This window comes from Aristolochia californica, unplaced genomic scaffold (assembly GCF_029961685.1).
Source record: "Aristolochia californica isolate CCGP_79_NKW_82.1479 unplaced genomic scaffold, dmAriCali1.0.hap1 SCAF_1, whole genome shotgun sequence".
Lineage (NCBI taxonomy): Eukaryota > Viridiplantae > Streptophyta > Magnoliopsida > Piperales > Aristolochiaceae > Aristolochia > Aristolochia californica.
This window is the reverse complement of record NW_027181770.1, coordinates 59,917,025-59,941,365: the sequence shown is the minus strand read 5'-3', so window position 1 is coordinate 59,941,365 and position 24,341 is coordinate 59,917,025. Positions and strand designations below refer to the sequence as shown.

The 24,341-nt window shown below is 39.0% G+C and overlaps 4 protein-coding genes across 5 annotated transcripts; 1 reads left to right on the top strand and 3 right to left on the bottom strand.

Moving 5' to 3' along the window:
* Nucleotides 1-5,328: 5,328 nt before the first annotated feature.
* LOC137964651 (NAC domain-containing protein 83-like) lies at nt 5,329-7,280 on the bottom strand. Its single transcript, XM_068811383.1, has 3 exons — nt 6,584-7,280; nt 6,025-6,311; nt 5,329-5,877 (listed from the first exon to the last, which is right to left on the bottom strand). Exons 1-3 carry the CDS (start codon nt 6,828-6,830, stop codon nt 5,581-5,583), a joined length of 831 nt encoding a protein of 276 aa, XP_068667484.1. The 5' UTR covers nt 6,831-7,280; the 3' UTR covers nt 5,329-5,580.
* Nucleotides 7,281-11,854: 4,574 nt separating this feature from the next.
* On the bottom strand, nt 11,855-15,010 carry LOC137964647 (glycerophosphodiester phosphodiesterase GDPD1, chloroplastic-like). Its single transcript, XM_068811382.1, has 8 exons — nt 14,811-15,010; nt 14,536-14,717; nt 13,549-13,611; nt 13,309-13,389; nt 13,023-13,223; nt 12,834-12,929; nt 12,547-12,743; nt 11,855-12,468 (listed from the first exon to the last, which is right to left on the bottom strand). Exons 1-8 carry the CDS (start codon nt 14,905-14,907, stop codon nt 12,240-12,242), a joined length of 1,146 nt encoding a protein of 381 aa, XP_068667483.1. The 5' UTR covers nt 14,908-15,010; the 3' UTR covers nt 11,855-12,239.
* A 2,960-nt stretch (nt 15,011-17,970) lies between these two features.
* Nucleotides 17,971-20,521, top strand: LOC137964641 (mitochondrial import inner membrane translocase subunit TIM8-like). The gene is made up of 2 exons (XM_068811381.1): nt 17,971-18,121; nt 20,195-20,521. The coding sequence occupies exons 1-2, from the start codon at nt 18,074-18,076 to the stop codon at nt 20,381-20,383; spliced, it is 237 nt and encodes a 78-aa protein (XP_068667482.1). The 5' UTR covers nt 17,971-18,073; the 3' UTR covers nt 20,384-20,521.
* A 1,326-nt stretch (nt 20,522-21,847) lies between these two features.
* LOC137964632 (double-stranded RNA-binding protein 3-like) lies at nt 21,848-24,074 on the bottom strand. Of its 2 annotated transcripts, none has more exons than XM_068811379.1 (4): nt 23,867-24,074; nt 23,441-23,691; nt 23,056-23,275; nt 21,848-22,925 (listed from the first exon to the last, which is right to left on the bottom strand). In XM_068811379.1, exons 2-4 carry the CDS (start codon nt 23,684-23,686, stop codon nt 22,027-22,029), a joined length of 1,365 nt encoding a protein of 454 aa, XP_068667480.1. In that variant the 5' UTR covers nt 23,687-23,691; nt 23,867-24,074; the 3' UTR covers nt 21,848-22,026. The 2 variants fall into 2 exon arrangements, with proteins under 2 accessions (XP_068667480.1, XP_068667479.1); XM_068811378.1 differs by having other exon boundaries at nt 23,441-23,688.
* Between the last annotated feature and the right edge of the window lie 267 nt (nt 24,075-24,341).

Here is a 24,341-nt window from a genome sequence, read left to right as displayed (position 1 = left end):
AGGTCTGTCTTTGTGGGCTCTGTGTCAAGAGAATGAAGCCATGTGAAAATCAGGGAGTTTTACTTTGCGTTGTTTTAAGTGAAAACTAGGGGGTTTGTGTAGACTTGATGAGGCTAGAGATTGTCCTTGGAATCAGCCCACTTTTGCTGCTAACCATGGGTGTTATCGAAAGTAGCTTACGTGCCTCTTTTCCTCCATTAAAAATGATTATGATCTGATCTGCTTGTTCAGAGTTAACCAAACATGTTAAAGGGGTGGTCTTTTAAACCTTGGCAGCATGATTGATATCTCTGCTTATTAGTTGTCTTGCATGGAACTGGTGGTATGAGAGAGGTATAAATTTAGTGTATTCTAAAGTTTCAACTGGTTTTTATTTTGAAACTCATATATTATTCTTAGATGGTCAGATCTTTGGAATATGAAGGCTCTCTGTTGATATGAAAAGGAATATGCTAATTTCAGTATACTTCATCAATGTATTTTCCTAATACTGCACCCAATACTTATTTTTCATGCATTTATATCCCTAATTTTACTATGATAGTGCTCCTTTTCTTTATTGTTGATAGAGATATTTGTGTGAAATTTGTTATCTGACATTAAGTTTGATGTATAGTTCTACTATAGATTTTTGGTTAAAAGTTTTTGTTGTTTATGAACTGTTCAAGTTCTTTATCTATCGAAACCTGCATTGCTTGATGACGATTATCTCTGATAATTTAGATGAAATATTGAACCAGGAATATTCATCATTAAAAGCCATGAATGATACATATTAATCAACTTCCAAGCAATTTCAATTTCTTAGTGGAGCACTAATAAAATTTTATGCTAAAAGAGCTCCTGAAACTCGTAATCAGGGAAAACATCTGTAATTTTTCATTGTATATAACTTTGCAGTCAAGGGTACTAACATGGTCTTACTGTTTATTGTCATACGGAGGTATACATTTACTTTTTGGACTGTTTGTTCATGCAAACACATCTGCTATTTGGCAAATGGCTCCCTCTTGCCAAGTGTATGTGGTTCTCCAGTAGTTTTTTTTTTTTTTTTTTTATAAAGATGTATTTATATTAACAAGAGAATTACAAAAGAGGAGGGAGCAGATCCCTAACAACAAACGATTGTAGGGTAGCTCCCTGCTTGGCAAGCACATCTGCTACCGAATTTGCGGATCTTAGAATGTGAGACCAAATACAAGATAAAATTGCAGTAATTTCTAAAATCTCCCAAAACATATCCCAATGTCGCTAAGAGGGAGGAGATGCACACTCACACCATCCAATGACCACCTTTGAGTCCCCTTCGATATGAAGTGGACCGCTGCACTTGTCTCTTAAAACACGGAGCCCGGAGAGGAAGCCATGAAGCTCAACTGACGTAGAATCGGATATGCCTAAAGAGCCGGCATATGAGAAAAGCTTGATCGGAATGATCCGAAATAACCCCTCCGAAACCAGAGATCCCGGGATTACCAAGAGAAGAACCATAAAAGTTCAACTTAAGGTAAACACGTTCAGGAGGGATCCATTCCTGCAAAACCGAAACTTTTGTCCCAAAGTGCATCATTGCCCAAATTCTCCAATTTTCACGAATAGGGGTACCCACAAATGAGGAGAAAGGCTTCTAAGAAATATGTTCAACCACTTGGTCTGCGACCCGATTTGAAGATTCACTTTTTGCATCAAATCGTCTTCGATTGCATTCATTCCAAAGCCCCCACTGAATGAAACTAACACAAGCAGAGAGCATTACTTTTCTGAGGCCAGGCAGGGGAGTACCAATGAGCGACTTACTAAAAGAGATCAGATCAACTGCCATGCAGAATTGTAGCCCCAACATACTAAGAATGGAAGTCCACACTTTCCATGAGAATATGCATTGTAGCAAAATGTGGCTTGTAGTTTCAGCTTCAGTGGTGCAAAAAGGGCACAGGAGATCGATTGAGGAGTGACCTCTTCTTCTAAGCACGTTTGCCGAGAGAATCTTGTTTTGACAGGCACTCTACATGAAGAATTTTATCTTTGAAGGAGCAGAGAGACGTCATACAAAATAGATCTCATGCTCCCTTTGAGACAGATTCCAGCCATTAATGTATCCATATGCAGATGATACAGAGAAAGTGTCTCTTTTGTCCCGCTACCAAATGAGTTTGTCTGCCTCCAAAGGTCGAATTTTAACCAAGATTATAGAATCCATCAAATGGCTGGCCTCCAGAGCCTCAACATCCGAAAGACCCCTTCTAGGGTGTAGGCTCATACCACCCCCCTCAAAAGCATCGGGTATTGATATGTCTCTACGAGTAGAGAGGAGAAAAAGACTTCTGAAGGCAATCTGTAGCGGCACCTGCCCCCTCCACAAATCATCCCAAAACTTGAGGGATCTGTCGTTTCCAACATAGAATCTATTGATAGAGGAAAATTTTGGAAGCAGTTGGTATAATGCTCTCCATATTGAAGATAGACCTCTCCGATTACCTCCTGACATCCACCAATGAGTGTCTCCACCAAGTTTGACAAGAACCATTTCCTTCCAAAGATTTGAAGAATGGGTATTGAACTTCCATAACCATTTTAGGAGCAGAGCTTGGTTCATATCCTTAGATTTTCATGGTTCTTCTTTAGTTATAAAATCAAAGAATGGAATTATCTGAACAAAAACATGTCCCATCTTAGATATAAAATCTATACACTGTGAAAGTGTTGATTTAATCAAATCAAAACTTCTAGTTTGAAAGTTAGTACATTGCTAATATTCCTCTTAGTTTTCAAACATGTGAAATTTCTGTTTTTGAGACTTCTTTTGAATCGTTTCTTGTTTTCATGTAAAAATCTCGACCCACATATGTATATACTTTCGTTTAGATTTCAGAGAAATTTGGTATATATAACCGCTATAATGTGATAAATCATCGCATTATATGCTTATCCCATTGATATTGAGGTAGGATCTCAGTATGACAAACATGACAAGGCACAGAGATTTGCAGCTTCTAAGCATGACAAAAAAACTAATGTGGAGATTTGAGTCAAAGCACATATATATAATTGTTTTGGAAAGGCCCATGAAAGTACTCTCAGTTTTTTCTTTGAGACAAAAGAGCTTGTGTTTAAAATCTTGTGAAACTGGTGGTGTAATCCATACAAGATTCAGAAACTGGTGGTGTAAGTCTCTCTAGTGGAAAGAATCAGAATTAAGGAATCAAGGGAATTCTGTAGCCACTGAATTTTGGGTGAGAAATCCCATTTTGGCCGTTTATGATAAGTGTGAAAGGTGTTATAGGTTGTTAGGAAATGAACATGCCTGGTGTGGAAGATTGCTACCTACACAAGGAACTAATGTTCTTAATCAGGAGATGCCTTGCAATCAATAAGAAGAGAAAAGCAGATAAAGGCTGTCTTTATCAGAGTTGTCTTGATTTGTGGTGTGCGTATAAAGCGAGAAGATCCTGCTTGGAGGCTGACCATTGTGATATTCTGGAGTTGATTAGTTTTCTCCACTGGATTGGGTTTCATAGTTTGGTCATCTTTCATTACCGCCGATAGGATCCTTCTGTAATCTACCATGTTTATAACTATTTATTTATCATGACTGATTATGAAAATGAATGGTGATTCTGATTCTGATAATCCAGACAGGTAAATAACACCGTGAAAATGGTTTGCCTTATCTTCTCTTGTGAAATTTTGAGGTGACTATTTTCTAGCCCATCAGACTTATATAACTCCACTGCCGTCTTCATTTGTCAACCGGTCTATTGCAGGTATCAACTGGTTTTTTTCTCTTTGTCTTTTATGTTTAGGTGAAAACAACTTGCTTGACAGATGCCACTCCAACCTGATAACTACATGATCTTGAATTTTATGCTGGAGAAAAGTGGAACTCCTCTGTCGACCATTTACATCCTGATTTCTCCCGCATCTGTCAAAGAATTCCCCAACAAAGAACTGGCATCAAATGGGTTTCATTTCCAGTGCAGGAGGCAGAGGCTCACCTTCCTCATTGTAAGGTTAGTCTAAAACATCGGTTTACGTTTAATCAGGTTGACTCAGATTTTAATGCAAATGAACAGATTGTTTAACAGGGTCTGCCTCAATCTGACTCAAACAAACTAGATTAAGCTCCATCTTGCTTCGACTGCGGAATTGGTGAAATATATCTTCGCCGAGTGGTTATGATACCGGATTCGAGTCCAGAGTCACAGAAACCAAAATGGAGTTTTGGGAAGCCAGGAGAGCGGAAAATAAATGGCGTTAACGTTTGGAACCATACAAAAGGGTATTTCAATCCAATCCGAATATGACCGACTCCGATGAGGACCCAGAGGGGGAGGCTTCAGGAATCCATTAAATGGCATCTCATCTGCAGTCAACTACAGTGGGTCCTATTATCGGATCCCTCTGCAACTCCCAGATCTCCCAAACTGTGACATAGAACAGGAGGACCCGCTTGCCTCACCACCTACCCTTTTTTATCCAATCGTCCTCATCTGCTAGGCTTAAAAAGTCCAAAATTGAGTGCCGGGCAGTGGTCTGCCGGTCACCCCACGTGATTGACAAAGCCGTCGACCAAGTCAGCCGATCCTTCCGGTTCACACCTCTGCGGAGTGAAAAGAAGAAAAGGAAGTTTCAAAGGGTGACGTGAAGCAGTGCAATCAGGCAGGGAAGATGATTCCAAACCAGGCTCACAAGGAACTCTGGTCGGCATTCTTTTAGGCAGCCTTGTCACTCTTGACGTCGCGCCTTTTTTATTATCCTAATACTAGTTGTAGTCAATCTACTAAGAAACCCATATCATTGCAAATACTAGTTTCGTAATTCGTGAAGATTAGATATGAGGGATGGATGGAAGGGTGGAGGATGGCGTGTAAGAAGCAACAAGAACCAACCAAAAGTCTCTCTCCCTAGTCATGATGAGCTCATATCACACACCTTTGGTTCTTGTTGACCCATTTCTTTCCGAACCATAACATGATTTCTGAAATTGAATTCTCTGGATGATTTCATTCGTATTTTCAAATAGTTGCCTGCATGTGAAACAGATGCCGTTAATGGATTCCCCACACAACCCAACTTATTCTCCTGCGGCATCTCTTTTGACACACTACACGTTGCAGATAAAAATATGCTCTCTTCTTTCTTTTCCCTCTTTCCTCAATCTTTCCTTCCACTGGTATCACTTCTTTTGCAAGAAAATCATTCGCCTTTTGATGAGGAAAGAAAAAAAAAATACTTTATTTCGATACCCAACTGCAACTGCAACTGCAACCTTTTTTCTTTTCAAATTGGTCTGAACTGATTCAGAGAATATCAAAAACAAGTGTAGGGTTTTGATGCACAGAGAGAAGGGTCCATCATTTTGATTTAAAATTTTGGGGCTTTGACAACAAAAACAACCAGAGTCTTGCAATTTTTTCATGTTAAAACTAGGCAATTCTCCCTGAGCCTCATCTTTTTAAGCTGTCAACATTGGAAAGACAACAGAGGGACTAGTGGGATTTAGAGCTGGAGTTAAAGAAGCCTCTGATGGTTATTATTCTTCGCTTTCCAATGGCCTTTTCCGGTACGATGAAACAGGTCCTACGCTTCCCTTCCAGGGGATGAAGAAGAGTTGCTATTGAAGCTAGTTATCTCTTCATTCACAGACCCAGTAGAAGAAAGTTCAGTTATGCCGCTGGCTTCTGAATCAGATGATGCATCATTCATTTGGTTGTTTCTTCGGTTCATGAAGTCGATGACAGCAACTCTAGCTGAACCTTGGTCCCTGAATCTGTTCTGAATGCAGGGGTGGATGAGCTCTTCTTCAGCATCTCTGTTGCTTCTTTTTTTCAGAAATATCCGACAAAGCACCCAGTCCTCCATTGGCATAAAGGAACTCTGAAGAGCAACAGTGAAAAAACTATTAAGAACCAATCGGGGAATTATCTAAAAGGTTGCTCTAACTTAAGAGCTTGCACAGGGAAACTGTAAAGGGATTAGGAGATCAGAGCATGTTTCAGACTTTCAATGAGAATAGGAACATACTTGCATGGAGTTTTTCCTCTGAGGAGAAATGCAGGCTCTGGCAACGGCATCCGAGAGGCGGTACTCGTGCATAATCCAATCAGTCCTGGAGCCCTTTGGGGGGTTCGCCCTATAGAAAACCAAAACTTTCTTCACCCCCACCAACTGATTGGTTCTCGAAGCTACAATCTGCTTATCTTTACCGGTCGCCTTCCAGAAGCCCGAACCAGTAGCCCTATTGGCTCGATTTCCATTTGGGTATTTGGCTTCTCTCTTAGTGAAGAAATACCTTTCTCGCTCCGAATTCCCTAAAAGAAAAGAACCCTAATCGTTACAGCGTGCTCAAGAACATTTTGGCAAAGCGCATTTCGGTGCATTCGGAGGAAATAAGCAATTTGGCTTTCGAAGAATCTAAAGCCACAGGCAACTCTATATATTTTGGGAGCCATCATCTCAACATGTATGAATGAACAAGATGAGCTCTATATAAGAAAGAGCCAACATCATGATGCCAAAAGAAAGAAAGAAAGAAAGAAAGGTAAGAACAGCAGCAGAAAACCTGGGAAAATTTTCAACTCACCAGGCAAGTCCCAGGGATCAAACTTGCTCACATCGATCTCCGGGATGATCGAAGCAGGCAGAGGGCAAGAGAACACCTTCCTCTTGAGGTACTCAACAACAAGCTCCTCGTCCGTCGGTTGGAACCTAAAACCAGGAGGTAACCTCACTACTCCATTCGCAAAAAAATTCGGCTTCTCCATCCGCAAATCCCCACAATCCCAAGCTCCCTCTCTCTTCACCAACTCACACAACCCATTTCCCGTCATCCCCAAATTCGAAGACCCCCATTGCACTCAGGACTCAACGCACCCATGATTTTATCTCCCGCAATCCAACACCAAAGAGGACAAACCACCCAAGTTCATTACAATATATAAAAAAAAAAAAAAAAACAGTATCTAGTTTTCGTAACCTAAGAAGAAGAAGAACAAGAAAAAACACCAAAAGATGTCACTGGAAACCTCAGCAAAAGTCCAACACCCTATATCTAACTCCCTCTAATCTAGCTCCCCAGAATACCAAAAGGAGGCGTGTCTAGTTCTTGTGGCCTGAGAAGACGAAGACGAAGAACAAGAACGAGGGAGAGGAAGAAGAAGGAAGAAAGAAAGGGGGGTTAAGAGGAGTGATGAGAGACAGATGGGTGTGCACAAGAAAAGCGACGCTCCTTTATAGTAATGCGGTTCGCAGAATGGGACGAGGCATTTGGCGTAAACGAGACTCAAACTCCTCTTTGACGCATTTTAACAAACGGAGAATCGACGGGTTTTAGGAAAAAGGTTTTAAAAAGAAAACAATCAAATGCAGCTAAAAAGTCGCGTCTGGATTTTCATCTTCGTTTCCCTGTGGCCCGACTCCAGCTTTTCCCCCCTCCCCTCTCGACCCAACCGACCAAGCGTCCAAACGGTCTTTCGTGGGAATTAAATTATCCTTCTGCCCATCCCATGGCCCTCTATTTACAAGTGGAGTCCCCAGAGACAAGAGGCAAGGTCTGAATTGATTTTGTTGTTGAAAGGAGGTGATCTCATTCTCATAGCTGGAAATTAGGGATGCATCCAATCCAAGGTTTTAAAAGACCAAAATACCCCTTAAATTTGGCTGATTATTAGATTTGGATTAGGCTAATTTTTTCTTAGATTTTCTTAGGATCAGGGTTTATGGTTTCTCCAATATTTAACCATTGAAACCAACTGAACCTCCTATATATCTAGTCTAAAAACCCTAATAATTAACATTACTAATGCCAATCTTAAAGGTTAGTTTATTCATTCTGAAATTTACTTAAAACCCCTACAAGGGTATTATGGGTATTTCACAACTACGAGGGTTCATTAATGGGGTGAGAGACCTACCTGTCTTCAAAACGATGGACACTGAGTTGGAATCGGAGTAAATGACAAAACTGCTGCGACCTTTACGTGATGCCTTTGAAGATTTTGCAGATCTTCCATTTTCAGAGAAATTTACAGTTCTGGTTTTACGTTTTTACCAAAATGCCCTTGGAAGATGGTGACTTGCATAACCCACCCAAACACTAAAAAAAACCAGAGATTAGAGAGTTTACGTAAGCATCAGTGTTTAATGGGTGACTCTCTAGCCACCCCCACCCGTTTTTAGCCATTTCTTTGTTGGTCACACCCACACTCCTTGTCTTTTGACCCTTATTAACATCCTTTGTAATTTCTCTTCTCAAACTTTAATTTTATGATTTGGGTTTAATTAATTTTTTTTATTTTTTTAAATAGTGATTACATATTAAATCTATTTATTCCTATACCAATTTAATAAAATTTTAAAAATTACTCATACCATCTCTATCCCTATGATAGGTGTAAATTGCTCTTTTAGATAATAATTATTTGTTTGTGAGATTTTTTAAAAATATTTTTACTTATTTACTCTATTTTGAAGAGATTTTTGACAAATTTAAGAAAAATATTCTCCGACCAATGAGAAGTTATTATTGAAAGATCGTTTCGGTAATAAAATAATTTTTGGTTAGCTAAAATTTTTAATTAAATAGAATCCTATGTTGGTTTTCATTTACTTTCTTTAGTTTTTGTTAAATTATTAAAAAAATTACTTTTAAACCAAAATTTTAATTAAAACATATTTTGTATATCTATAGGCCTTTTTTACCTATTATATATGACAATGGCTAGCCAATACACCAAAAAAATTGATCTGTTAGGTGCGAAAAGCTACCACCTACAAAAGTGGACAGAACTACTCTAACACCCACCCCGCCCATTCTCTACCGCCTCTCACGGGATTCGAATGCGGTATGTGGCGTGCCCAACTTTGATACCAAGACAGCGGTTAGCCAATACATCCAAAAGACCGATCTGTTAGGTACGAAAACTACCGTTTTGAACCATTTCTTTGTTGGTCACACCCACACTCCTAGTATGCAACCTTTTTGGTCCCTATTAACATCCATTTCAATTTCTCTAACTAATTTTATGATTTGGGTTTAATTAATTTTTTTATTTTTTAAAATAATGATTGCATATTAATCTATTTATTCCTATACCGATTTAATAAAATTTTAAAAATTACTCATACCATCTCTATCCCTATGATAGTTGTAAATTGCTCTTTTAGATAATAATTATTTGTTTGCGTGAATTTTTTAAAATATTTTTACCTATTTACTCTATTTTGAAGAGATTTTTGACACATTTAAGAAAAATATTCTCCGACCAATGAGAAGTTATTATTGAAAGATCGTTTCGATAATAAAATAATTTTTTAATTAAATAGCCATAAGACCATGAAGGTTACGTGTAAGGGCATTTTCGTAATTTAAACATAAAAGAACATTGAGTTGCACTGAAATTCTTCCAACTCGTACGTCCGCGTTTAATAAAAACATTAAATAGGAATAGATTCCGTGCCTCTTTACAAGCCACGATCCACCTAACCCTAATGGCACATCGACGTAGTAGAGTGATGAATTCAAGGGTAATTTCGGTATTAAAAATACTAGTGGGAGGCACCGTGCACGATGGGGTGCTACTCTTTTAACTCCAGCTCGCCCACGCTCGAGCATTGACGTACGTGACCGGCTTCCGTATACAAAAGGGCAAGAATTATTTTTTATAAAATAATAATAATAAAAAATGGGATTTATTAAAAATAAAAAAGTGGGCCCGGAAGATTCCATGAAAAAATCGGCTCCCACCCCTTGAGAGATAGACAGCAGGGCTAAAACGCAGCTTATTCTTTCCCCTGTTTTTACTATCCTCATTAATTATTTATCTACTTTTTATTTTTTTTATTTTTTATTTTTTTATTTTTTTTATGGTCAAAGTAGTTTGCGTGTGAGTGTTGAATAGGGTTTATAAGAGAGAGAGAAAAACGTCAAAAGCTGCAATTATTGTGTTTTGACAAAAAAAAAAAAAGGGTTTTTTATTTATTTTTCATATTATTATTATTATTATTTATATGTAATATTATTTTTAAATTTTTTTATATAAATAAAAAATTTTATTTTTGGAAAATATTATTTTTCATAAAAGGGTAATATTGTTTGAGTGGAATTTAATTGTGGAAGATCCATTTTTATGGTTTATGGGATATGAGAAATAGGGTCTTCCAAGGAGTCGTTGGAAGATCACATCACTTGCTTTTCAGTTATCTTTCTTCAACAAAAGAATGTAACGTTATTATGTGACATAACCTTGAAATGTTTACTAGTCTTAAAGTAGGGGGTGGCTTCCTTCTCATGGAAAGAAGGGAAGACAAGTTAAAAAAGGGTTTGAATTTGAGAAAAAAAAATCAAAAGTTGTGGGCATAACTGAGTCAAACACAAGCTAACTCAAGACATTCATATCAAATGTTATATTAAAAAATAAAAAGAAAGAAAGGAAGAAAGAAGAAGAAGAAGAAGAATTATTTTGTACTGCGAATGCTTGACGAAGGAAAATAGATCTTTTCCAGAAGCAACATATTGTTTTTAGGTCAATCATTTAAGTATTATGTATTCTTTTGGGAAGGGCATCATTTATCATGTCTCCAAGTTAGTGAAACAATAATAAATAGTAGGTTTTGGTAGTGGAATCAAGCTTTGGTATCACTACCAAAAGGGCCTTGCTATTATAAAATAAGATAAATAATCGGGTAAAATTGATAGCCCTAATAAAATCGATATCCTTTAAAAAATTCGGGAATAGGAAATAGTAAACTATATTAGTTTATATAAAACGGAGAGAAAATTTTTTTTTTTTCTAGGACACACAGGAAAAAAGCCAAGGACCACCCACCTTGTTATCTTTCGATATGAAGCTTCTTGTCTTTTTAAGGAAGTAGACTCAAAGATATTTCATTAGTATTATCAATTATCTTGGTACTCGAAAAGCAACTCATGATATCAGATTCTACAATTCCACATGAACTCAAATCAGAATTGTATCATGACGGAAACAAAACACAAAAAAAAAAAAAAAAAAAAATTAAAACAAGGATTATACAAACTCTACCTATCATGGGTAGGTTATCGACACGAAAGATAATGACAATAATGGCATCATATTTATTCCACATATATTGTAGAATAATTACTCACAATCACAATCATAATCATTTGATAATCTCAGTTTAGTAACCCCTTGGACTCAAACATTTTCGCTCTTCTTCCTTCACTTCTTTTGAAACAGTTACAAATTACTCGTTAATTTGATTTTTTATTTTAACTTTGGCTAAAATAAGTAAAAAAATTATAAATATTTATATTTTTTATCATTTAAAAATTAGTTTGAAAAAAAAGGAGGCTATGCCCAATTGTAACTTAAGTTGTAGCATAAATAAGGCGAATATATTAACTAAGGTGTGTAAAATTTTCGATATGTAACACCCTCATTAGATAATGATTTTATAAGGAAACAACATGCTCTAAATTGCCTAATTCTAGTTGAAAATGAATTGATTCTTCCTTTGGGTCCTAGCTAAGTCATCTCTCTCTTTCTCTTGCTCTTAGAAGCCTTCTAGGAATGAAATTCCATAGAAGAGACAAGTTACTTTTGGCAACTAAGGCCAATTGGCTCACCCAAATAATTCAAGTCAAGTTTGTAGAACTCTAAAATAATGTTGGCAAAGTAAAAATTCCTTAAAAGGGTAGGTGACCTACTTTTGTGTCTTCTGGATTCCCACAACGTCTGACCTAATTCTAATGGAGACCATTTCAATTGGAAGCTAATGTCATCTTCTCTTGTCATAATTTTACTTTAGAAATCAAGGATTGTTTTTATTCAAAGCAAACTGATACCGAAACTTGACTTGTCTTGTTCCATGTTTTAACAGGGAAATTTACTCTGGTCCATTCAAACTTGTACATCCCCATGAAAATCACCTGGTGAATTGGTAGGCGGTGGCTTGACCATGGCAGCCTCTCCTCCCTCTCCGAATATTTTGACTCATCAGGCAGCTTTAAAAGGAAATTGACACCTTTGGAATTCCAGAGAGCTCGTGACAAGCGCTTTCGTTTCCGTGAAGCCTCTAATGGAGCTCCTGGGTTCTTTGAAGCACAGAGAATGAATTGGAAGAAACTGGCAGCAGGCACCAGAGGGTTTTTCAGTAACGTTTTTTGATAAAAGGGCAATTTTCAATCACTATACATATATTTTCCCCAGATACAACAAGAAAGGCCGATAAAGATTAAAGAAAAAACTCCCATCTATTTAGCCACGGAGTTGTATAAACTCTGGTATAAGCTTCAGCAGAAAAGACAGCTCCTTCTTTGAGAACTTGGGTTTGATGAGTTCAATCTCAGAACCCTGCAAGCACTCTTCTCCTTCCTCTCCCGGCTTTATCAATTCTAAAACTGCCTCTGATATCTCCTTCACTAGATCAACTATTACTCCGTCTACACCCATCAGGTGTTGCATGTAAACCGCCTCTGGCACATTGCTGAACACGCGGTGGAAGGAAAGATTAGATCTCGGAATCTGAACACATTTGGAAATTGAATGAGACGAGAAGACTTACTTCAAGTGGCCAAAGGTAAGAAGACCGAGATTAGCTTCCTTAATCCTGGAAATGGCCCCAGGATTTCTGAAAATTCCCTTGGCTTCAGAAACTATTCCTTGAAGACCATTTGCCAAGCACAGATTCAAAGCCTCATCCAGAGAGTTTCTTCTTACATCGGTATAGATTTCAGAGCCTCCATTTGTGAGGAAGAAAACCTGGTTCCAATTTGCAAATCATCGTATCAGAATCTACCCAAAATCATCACCCAATAACGCCCTGGTCATTTATAAGATTGAGGCTCTTACAGGGTAAACACTTTGCAGTTTTCGAACAAGGCGGACAGCATCTGGTTGAAAGCTTGAAAAGATGATCAATCTATCTTGGGCATATTTAAACACCACCTGAGTAATTGAGAAGAACACCCAAGTTAATCCTGAGATGGAACCTTACATGCACCCAATTAAATAAATTTAAACTTCTTTAATCGTCCCAACCTCCAAGATGGCTCGAAGAGCATGAACAAGTTCATCATCTGCGTAAAATACGTTGTCGTCGAATTTGAGTTCTATGTTGAAACCCAGAGAGTGATCCACTTTCTCGAAAGCCTCTTGCAATGTACAAAGAGAATCATCATCTTCAACCTTCCAGCTCAAAACTCTCCCGTCTTTGGTTTTCCTCATCAATGGTTTACCCACCTAAAATGTAACCCGAAGTTTAGCAACAAATTCCTTCACTTCACCACGAAAGAAACACATTTAAACCACAGAACCAAAAAATTACTTTTCCAGGCTCTCTCTGAGGTCCATATTGGAAGAGCTCCTCCAAAGTAAGTTCTGTTACCCTCTTCTCAGACATGGAACCCTGCAGGTCCAATCCCACAAAAACGGATTAAAATTCAGTAACAGAGTGGTTCCAATTCCGAAGAACGCAATATAATAAACGTAAACAACCCCAGATATAATGTTTTAGTCCATCAGAGAAGAAAGAGAAAATTAACGGAAAGGGTTGTGACAAACTTACATCTTCTTCTTCAGCGAGAATGAAGTTGTCGTGGAAAATGACCGGGCAGTCATCCTTCGTCACCTACAAAAATTACATTTTCTTTTTTATTCTTTCGTCTAAGCTTTCTTCGCTCACCCTATTTTTGTTTTTACAGAAAGATAGGAGATGATTAAAACAAGAAATAAAATCAATCAGTATACGGTACTCCTCAAAAGGAATTACGAAATTGACAAATCAAAAAATTAAGCTAGAAATATCCAGATCAAAATCCAAACAAGAAAAGAAAAAAAAAAACTTTTTTATGGTAAAACCGAGAAAGAAAGAAGTCAAGAACAGATGCGGCAAATGGGACATTGGACTGAGATCGACCAAATGTAGCTCAGGTGCAACCAGCAGACAACAGGAGAGGCGTAGTGCGCAATTCGCATCCAGCGCAGCCTGTTCGAGAGAGCGCCAGCTCGCGCAGCAAGAGAGATCCCAACGAGAAGAAGGCACGTCGCTACAGAGACCGAACGATTTTCTCGTTACCGCGAAAAAAAGTATTCAAAAACGTTCATATGCGGCGACGCGTAAGTTGCCACGTCAACGCCGCCGCGGGATCCTAGGTAGCCGCTCTTCCTTTCATCCGGTGAAAAAAACGCGGCGAGACTTCATAAAACGCTGGAACCGGCGAACAAAGCCGGAAAAGGCGGTGGAAAGAGACAATCTGTGGAAGTTGGCTCTGGTACACGTCGGCCGGCCGCGAATATTTTCTCCGACTTACTTTCATCCGGTCAAAAACGCGGCGAGAAGATCAGAAAGACAATTTACATCCTAGTTAACTCAGATTCAACTCGGCTGCCGCCGGCGTAACCACAACGCTTCGGATGTTACAGTGACTCGCGAGCTACGAAAAGAGCCGGACATAAAAACCGAAAGGAAGGACGGACAAGAAAACGAAAGAATAAGCGAAAGCCTTCGGACAGGAAAAGGGAGGGATTAGAGATTGGAATAGGCGTTAATTACCTGAACGTCAAACTCAACGAAATCGACGGCGAACTTTCCAGCGCCATTGAATGACGAAATGGAGTTCTCCTTAATAGCCTTCATCCGCCGGTCCGGCGAGTACAGCATGTTCATGCCAGAGCCACGGTGCCCGATCACAAGAAACTTGGGCGACTTGAATGTCGTTCTGACGCCTTCCACTCCTTAAAACCAGCAACGCAAAAACAAGTCAGTCAAAAAAGAACATAACCATAACCCAACCCAGCCCACCCACCCCTTCGAAACTCATCACTCACCACTGTAAGACTTGCTGGACGAAAGCGAAAGCGCGGCATTCTCCAGCACCTGGTCGAGGGTGAGCACGTCGGAGACATGGACTGCCTTGAGAGCCATGGCAGAAAAAAAAGGGGACAAAGCGAGAGGGAAATCAAGAACGTTCGAGTCGAAGCTTGACGGATGTTGAGAGCAGGGAGAGAGGGAGGGGAGGGGGTTTTATGGAAGGGGAGAGGGGGAGTGGGGAAGAACCGAAGAAGAATCGAAGTTTAAACAGCGCGGAATTATACGACAGGATATGCGAAGGAGTAACGGATATTCTGGTGGGGTCCTGATTCGGATTCCGTTGCAGTTTCCTATCTCTGTCTCTCCATAGTGTCTCTTTCCGCGGGGAAGAAGGATGGCAGCCGGGACGGAATATTCCGTCCCCTCATGGGAGCAGTAATCGCCGTCTCCTCTCCGCGTGAGATTTTTAGGATCGCTGCATTCTGAACCAGGTCTCTCAGTAGAAGTAGCGTGGATTTTGTTGCCTGTTTAGTTGTTTATCATTTTTTCCGATGGGAATCGAGAGGAAGTAATTCCAGGGAGGGGGGCGAGAATGTGCCGACGAATATTTGGGGCTTCAGGAGGAAACATGACGAGCGTGGCGGCCTGATCGGTTCCCGCGCGTCTTTCGACTCTCTCTCTGTCTCATGAGTCGTGAGTGTCTCGCTATCTGAGAACTCGCTCTCCAGCGGCCTCAGTGACCGTACGCGTGTCGTTGGATCTATCTGTAGCTGACCCCGCCATTATTCAGGTGGGTTCCGCGAACCCGAAACGTGGCGCTGGATAATGCCGAGTGACGCCGTTAATCCCCACAAAATCCAAAATAAATTATTGGATTTATACGAAAATAACTATTATCCTATTGTGGATGAGTTTTTCTAATTTAGAGGTTTTAATTATTAAATATTTAGTTTTAAACAAATTAAAAAATGCATGTATTATGTAGTTTGTAACTATTTATCTAATATAAAAACTTTCCTCATTTTTACATATAAAAATTTAATCCGAATAAGAGATGATAATTTTATTTAAAATATTTAATTATAATTAAGAAAATACGCTTTTCTCGTTTTGACTTTTGAATAATGTCAATAATAATAAGAGACGAATGTGATTTAGGTGGTCCAACTCCTCTTCCAATCTACCACGTGTACTTCTGCTTGCCACCTTCTGTTTCCACATCATGATGCGTCAAGGCCTAGTCATTAGGATAATTTATTTTTGACGTGTTCGGCCCCCACTTCACACGCGTTAAATCGACATAATAGATTGACAATGAAATTACACCTGTCTTCCTCGTTCTCGTCGGCGTCGGCTTCTTTTCCGAAGCGGCGATCGAGAATATGAGCATATATCGTTTCTCCTTCTTTCCTGTCACTATCTCGCGGTAAGTACGATAGAGAGATGAGATATTGCATAGCTTCTAGAAGTTAACACGTGTCTGAAAGAACCAGGTGAAAAAGGGTGCGGGAACTGGAACTCCCCAACAAAGTTCCCGTGAATTTGGGTCGGAATTATTATTATTATTATTTTTTAAATACGTAACAGCGAGACGCGTTTGGAAGATCAAAATCGAACGGACAATCAACACCCAAATTTTTCTCTAAAAAAAGAAAATAGAAACTTGTAAAAAATCAAAATAAATATATATATAATAATAAATTATAAAAAAGTGTAAATAAAATTTTAAAAATTAAGTTTAAATATAATAACGAAATTAAAAAATTGGGTACACCCGATTTAATTTTGTGCTTTGAAAAAGAATTTTTCGAATGTAGTTGAGAATTAAAAGAAAAAGGCAAAAGAGATAAAAAAAAAAAAAAAGGAAAGAACAAAGATAGTGAAGCATCCTATAATAGTTAGGACTTTGTCTTGATTGGATCTTTGTGACTATTCACACTTCTTGTTGTCCCAACTTTAGGTGATAATCTTGAAAGGTTTTCGTCTCACTCTCTTTTGAATATCTAACTAAAGAGGCTTTATTTGCCATTGATCGATCAATTAAGACAAAACCAACAATCTCATACTAATGACATTCAAGAAATCCAAAGTCCCAACAAAATACACTAAGAAAGCACAACAATGACACAATTTTATAAGTAATTTTAACTTTTTATTCTTTAGAAAACTGATCCAATACGAAAAGTCATTTGGTGCGAAACAACTATCTCAACAGTCCGATCAATGCATCGAATGAGTAAGATAACCATTTCACATGTTTCATACCAAATGACTTTTCATATTTGTTTAACCCAACTCCCTCCGGGGCTTCCACTCTCGGCTCTCAAGCATTTAAACAAACAGGTTGCATGCCAAAAAAACATCCGGATAAAAGTGACACCCATTGAAGCTTTTCTCACACTCTTAAAGCAACATTTTAAATGCGGTTTGGAAGTTCTGATGATGGTTGATGGATGAATGCAAAGATCAAAACGTGTAAAGCACTAAGCAGTGTTAATGGAAAGTGGACAGGGGTGGTTACAGAGGAAATGCGGTGACAAGACGAGCATCCAGGCATCACACACAGCTGTCTGAACAGAAGTAGTCGCTGAGATCTCTTTTAGTTCAGACAAGAGCAAATGGGTGGGAACTTGGATTAGAAGCAAAGAACTCTACCGTTTAAACAAGTGCCTGAAAGTACTTTACCTGAAAGAAGAAGGAACAGAATTTCACCTTTGTGGGCTGCAGTTCTTCACGCCGAGAAACTCCCAATGGGTCTCCATCTCTTCGCACAAAATAATCGCTGGTGCTGTTTTTTCTCCGTTGTTTCATTCATTCTCCCCTTCCCACTTGACATTCAAATCGAACAAGAAGGAAACCCGCAAGCAGGAGAAGACAGTAGCTTGTAAATTAGCTGCCATTAGACATTAAATCTTAATGTAAATAAAATAATATAAAATTAATCAAAATTATAAACAAATTCAGATTTACTTCATTTAATTTAAAATTTTGATTTTTTAAATTATTTAATATTTAACTTAAACTGTTATATATTTAAATTTTATTTTTATTAAAGGGTACATTGCATTAATATTTAAATGTGAATATTAAAAAATACAGGTAAAATTTTTAAGGCTTGGTTTTGGGTCCAACTCTGTATTAGATTTTGACCCGAGCTGCAAGTCTGTAATACCGACAAGGACGTCCAAATACCCGAACCAACAGCTCCTACTTCCTTGTCGCGGGCTTTAGGGTTTATGGAAAAGATTTGGTGACAGCGAAGTAGTGAAGAAAAAAAAAAATGGATTCTTCGTCCCTGGATTCAGCGGAGTTGCAGAAGTTTCTCGAGGTAGGATGTTGAAATGGAATCTTTTACCGTTTGATGATTGTTTTGTTACTTGCTATTGGTTTTAGGAAGTTTAGGTTACTCGAGTAGAATCAATTTCTTCTTCTCTTGTCTTTCTTAAAATTAGGAGGAGATATACATTTTACGTTTTTCTCATGTTTTGGCTTATGAGGAGAGCTAAGAGCAATTTTTTTTGAAAAAAAAGGAGACAGGGTGGTGGGGTTTGGACGCAGAGCAGAAAAAAAGAAATATCTATCGTATTGTTTGTCCTAAAACTTGTCTGATTCTGTAGTAAACGCGTTATCAAAATACTTGCACTGTAAAAAGCCGGACTTCTAATCAAGTCGACCACTTATTGAAGTTCATGAAAACTTTCAGAATAAATTAAAGGAACTTTGAACGTTAAAACTACACAAAATTTTGGAGATACTCAAGTCACGGTAATGGACAACTGTTTGCTGCTCCTGAATTTTAAGCTGTAAGCTTATGCCCCGTGCTTAAAAGATTATAAGGAAGGTAGTTCTCTATGAACTATGGAATTTATGCATGAAATTACTTATCAAATGCGATTAATTACTTGATAAGGAAATGGATTAATTTTTAGAGGGTGGATGTCACTGAGACCTCTAAAGCTTGTATGTGGAACCCTTTAAGGTTAGTCAACTTGGTTGTAAAATAAGGGAGACTGGTTTGGTAAGACTAATGAGAGGAGCATACTTTAGTACTTCCCATAGTCTAAGGTTGCTGCATGACATAGTTTACCCAAATGAGGTAGTCTGACAGGGTTTGATTAGATTCATAGGGAATTTAATTTTCTAATTAACAGAGGCAAAGTTGGTGTAGTTTTTCCTTTGAATAGAAGTTGTTGTGGTTTCCCCTGCTCTTCTGCGCTTCTTCTTAATAAAGTTCTCGTTATTTTAAAAAAAAATGAACTGAAGTTCAAACCTGGTGTAGAGTTCATTTTCTAATTGAACCAATAACCTAGAAGTAGAGTTCATTTTCTAATTGAGCCAATAATCAATGAGCGTCTCCGGACATGTCTCAAGTATGGAAATTGATGACGGACCTGCAAGTGCTCTTATCTGGCTTGGACATTCTGTGAAAGCTTGTCGTAAGTACATCATGTGTTTTATTCTTCAAAATATTTCCTCTTGAAGGATTCCTCTTGAAGGATCTGTGCACCTCATACTTACTAGATCGTTTAGTTTCAAGATGAACTACTATTGCAAATACCTCGCATTTTGCTGTCACTAATAGATTTTTTTTGTAAAAGCATGGGAAGGGATTGATCCTTTGGATCAATGGCCTCAATGGAGTTTCTTAATGATGTCCTGGGGTTCAAGCTTCACAGTTGGGATTATCGTGGGTATGTCTGTGACCAATATTTGGTAAAGGAACAATATGCTGTTTGATACAACAAATAAGATCTAACAAATAATGGTTGAAGAATCTATATTAGATTGGTATAATTTGTCTGACCAATGCTTTTTGCTAGCCTAAGAATTGACAAATAATTGTAGAGCAATCTAGGTTAGATTGGTGAAATTGCCTTTGAAGCATGCTGCTGAGCTAATTCTGAGAGTGTCTTTTCCTGTTACTCTGAAGGGATGCAATAGCAAGTTATTCCTTAATTGACAGGTTGATTAATTTCTTAATGTAGTTAAGTTTATATCTTAAATTTTATTAGCTTACTGGATTTACCTATCTTAGTAAAGTTTAGTGGGGATAGAATGTTGAAGCCTAGTAGGCTGCACTAAACAGAGGTCATAAGCATCGACCCATGACCAATGTACCTATTTTCTAGTTCTTTCAAAGCAAATCTGGTACACTAATAGCCAATGACCTATGAATTTTACGGTTATTATTGGGTGGCTTCATGAAATAGAATTTGAGTTTATTTACTTTCTTTTCAGTGTAAGTATTCTTTGTTATTTCTTATTTTCACCCATGCAGGGGAAGGATGACTACATTAGGAGTTGTCTTTGTGTTCTTGTTTCTAATGTGAGAAGCAATTTGTATTCTTTTTTATAATAAAACAACATCTTGATTGGAAGGCTTTTTTTGTGTTTTATGCAGCAAGAGAAGGACAGAGCAATGATTAATCAGATGGTGGGCAAGCTCACAGAAGTATGCTGGGACAAGTGTATTCACAGCACCCCAGGAAGCAAGTTCAGTTCAAGTGAAGCAAATTGCCTCACCGACTGCGCCAAGCGATACTTTGACATGAGCGTCATCATCGTGAAACGCTTTCAGTCTATGCCTTAATGATTTTTGTCCCCAAATCATCATATTGCAAAAGATTGAAGTGGCCATATTTTGGGTCAGTAGCATATCATCAGAGAATTATCATGTTTTAGAAGTTTTATAATCCTATTTTTCCTAAATGAAAGTTTTGATACTGAATGCTCTGATAAATTTACCGTCCATAAAATCCATCTGTTCGATTCTCGTAGTGATCGTACAGATAACTGTGAATTTCTGTACCAGAATCCATTTATAGCTTGCGGCAGATGCGTGAAGAACCGCCAGCTTTTCTGTTGACAGGAGCGTAGGACCTCTTTCCTCTGTGCCATTATTATTAATTAAACTGGCATTACTGTTCGATTCCCTCAATGCAGAGAGCTGGTTGGCTTCCTTGAACCCATTCTCTTTGTGGTGATAAAACCCTAGTTATGTGAGATCTGGCAGGTGGATGATTTAAATTGCTTTATGGGGCACCAGCTCATTCTACGGATCTACGGATATATACCAGGTTTAACTTCCTTTTGGAACCCCGTCAATCAATGATCTCATCTCAAAAGCGAGCTGAAAAATAATGAAAAATATTTGAAGATCCAACCCAGGAGTACAGGGTGCAGGCAACGTTAACAAACAACAATCTGGTTTCTGGAACCTGATTATTGTTTACTTCAAATTAGATTCTGGGATGCTGATCTCTCACCCAAAAAAATATCAGGAAAGACTCTTGTAAGATCGTCTCTGTAAGCTGGTGCAGTGTCAGCAATTTCAACTTCTTGCGGAGGTGTAGGAGGGAAACGGATGTGCCAACCGTACGCCATACGTAAGAATTAAGATGCCTTATCTTCTCACTGTTACATCTGAGGAGAACCAACGGCCACTTTCAGGGTTTCGAACATCTAAAGACGCTCAGAAGATTGGAAGTTGGACTGGGAATCCGAAACAGGGAATAAAGTAATGTGCCTGAAAGAGGAGGAGATTAAAAAGCCATTTGTTTCTTCTCTCTCCTTGGTTCTTACTTGTTCCACGGAAAAGCATTAATGGAGTGGACAAGGCCATTAATTTTCTGACCGCAACTTAACGCTTGCGTTTATCACTGCATTTGTTTGTTTTTCAGTCTGCATTCAATGCTACCCATCTGCCTACCGTCTTTTCTCTCCCCTTCCATCATCTCTGCACCCCTTCTCAGATTCAATTTAATATCCCTTTCTCCCCTTACCGTCAAACCAAGAAAGGCATAAGACCATACGCTGGAAATGTCTCTCTGTGTGTCAGTAATTTCCGTCCGAGATAGAGGGGAAAAAAAATATTCACTCTCACTTTCAGAACAGTTTTGTGAAGGCCCTCGATTTCGTTTTCTTGTAATGCGGAAGCTACAGTTGATTTTCATTGATGTCTTGCAGTAGATTGATTTCAAGAACCCATTTTAATCAGAATTAGTGATAATGTGGGGGATGACAGTGATGGATCACATTCTCTAAGAAAACAAGGAAAAATGAAGAACACCTGTAACCAAATTCCACTAAAAAAAACAAACCTGCAAGAACCATGAACAAGAACTATGGATTTTCAAGACCACAACAAAGTTTAAATAAGTGACCCATCAAGCAAAACTTGCAGAATTTGGCTACTGAGGATTGAGAATATAGATAATTACTATACGTTTTTTCTTATAACTGGAGCAAATTGAGCTTTTTGATCTCTTCCTCTGTACCTGCGGAGACTGGTGCAGAGGCCTCTTTCTGCTGAACTGGGGGAGGATTTGATGGACGCCTCATTGGCGGGGCCGCGCAAACAGGGATCACCGAACGTATGTTGACCGCCGGAGCAATTCCATGAGAGTAAAATCCGCCGGTGTGGAGAATTCTGGAATGAGGAAACGGAGGTAGTACTGGCACTGGTCTCGCCATTGATGGAAGTGGAGGTGGTCCGAAATGCCTAGCCCGATTAAAATTTGCAGGAGACGGCGAATCTACATAAGCAGATTTATGCAAGAAATTGACACCCTTCTGGTCATTGTCATCGGCATTTTTGTTGACATCTGTTTTCAGCCATTCTTGTTCATCATTCTGATGTTCTTCTAGCGGAGGTGGGACATCGTGTTTCTTCGCCTGTGCTTGCCTCCTTACTTGGACCTGAGCAAGTTTACTTGATGCCACGAGAGATGGATTGTTCTCAGTCGATGAAGATTGATCTTGAGAAGTAGAACCTGACTGATTGAAAACGGGAATCTGCTGTGAGATCTTGGGAGCCGGAGGAAGCGTCAAGAAAGGGCTTGTCTGAGGTGGTTGGACTGAAGAAGCATCTGACAACAGATCCGAAGTCCTCCATTTTTTATAGTTTGAGGCGTTGTAAGGAGGTTTTGACATGCTTTCTCTGTAACCCATCATCATGCTTCTTGCAACAGATTGATGATTCCTCTGCCTCATCGGTTTTCTCTCGTCTTTACTTTTCAAATTCGAAAGAACTCTTGCTACATTGACCTGTTCTTGCTCTTCATTATTCGCCAAAGCAGACTTTGCTGATTCCTCATTCTCTTTGGTCTGAGACAGAGAACCCAAGTTTGGCACTGCAAAAACATTGGCATGAGCGAGCTCAACATGCTAGCAATCAACTAGAAAATTGAAATGCAATTTGAAACAAGATGGAATTAATTCAGAAAGTGAAAAGAGAGAGAAAGTGACGGAGATTGTTCATACATTGTTTTAAAGCTGACCAAGCAGCCATGGCGGCGTTCTTCTGAGCTTGCTTCTTTGTTTTCGCTGGTTGACCAGTGAAATTCATCCCAGCTAGCTCCACAGTGCAAGTAAAGACTGGCAAATGGCCAGGTCCTGATCTCACAGTCGTGTATACTGGCAGGTTGAGACCTGCTCTATGCGCTGTTTCTTGCAGAAGATTTTTGTACACTCCAGTCTCATCCTATATAACAGTGCCGGCCCGCCAACGAAGAAGAGAATGAAAGAAAAGAAACGAAATGGGTTCTTTAATCCTTCAAGATGCGCTTAAAAATCAGAAACGATGTAGGAGGAAACAGAGGAAAAGGGTATTTTCTTTGTGGTTTCGATGGGTGTACTGGATACTTACAAGAACCTTGGCGGTCAGAGACCTGGAGGGTCCTCTGGTTGAAAGAGTGTTCAGGGCTACCTCAGCTGCTGCGTGTTCTGCCTGTCTCAGCGTGGTGCAGTAGCTGGGCCCTTCAAAGATCTCGCCATTGAAGTTTACAGAGGCTTTGAATCTTGGCGCATGATCGGGTCCTTCCCTTATGCATGCATAAGACGGGAGGTTGAAGCAGCTTCTCTGTGCAAGTTCCTGCAACTGGTTCTTGTACATTCCTGCTACAAACACGAAACACCCAGAACAGAAAAATTCCATTACGGAAACAGAAAAATCATCAAATCGGCACTGAAAGCACAGGGGAGTGAGAATCAAGAGGAAGTAGTTAAAATCAAGAAGAAAGAGTCCCAGAACGAGCAAGCGGACAACAAAGCAGGCGGAAAAGAGAAAACCCACCTGCGAAACTGGAAGCCCACGAGATTTCCTTGTCCTAGAAAAGTGACATGAAGAGAATGCCAAAGAGAAAGAAGAAAGAAGAAGAAGCTGATGAAGAAGAGAAAGGGTGAAGTGAAACAAACCGAAAGCAGTTGGGAATGTAGGGATTTATCTCTGATGGGTTATTGGGTTTATCATGGTTACCAGGCTAGAAAAAAAATTGGATTCCCCGTTCTGTGTTTACTGCAAGGTTTAACTCACGGTTTCCCACATTTCCAGCCATGAAAGGCCAAAGCCAGTCGCTCCAAATCAGCCCCTCCATTAATGGGCATTTATAGCTTTGTAAGCTTTTGTAATTTTCCTCTGTTTACTATGTCGTGATCGGCCTTGGCTTTGGGTAGCCTAAGATTGACACTAAATGTCATCAAAGATTCCCAAATCTCCATAGTCAAGGACTCTGGAACTTCCCCTCCTCCCTTCCTCCAATCAAATCACT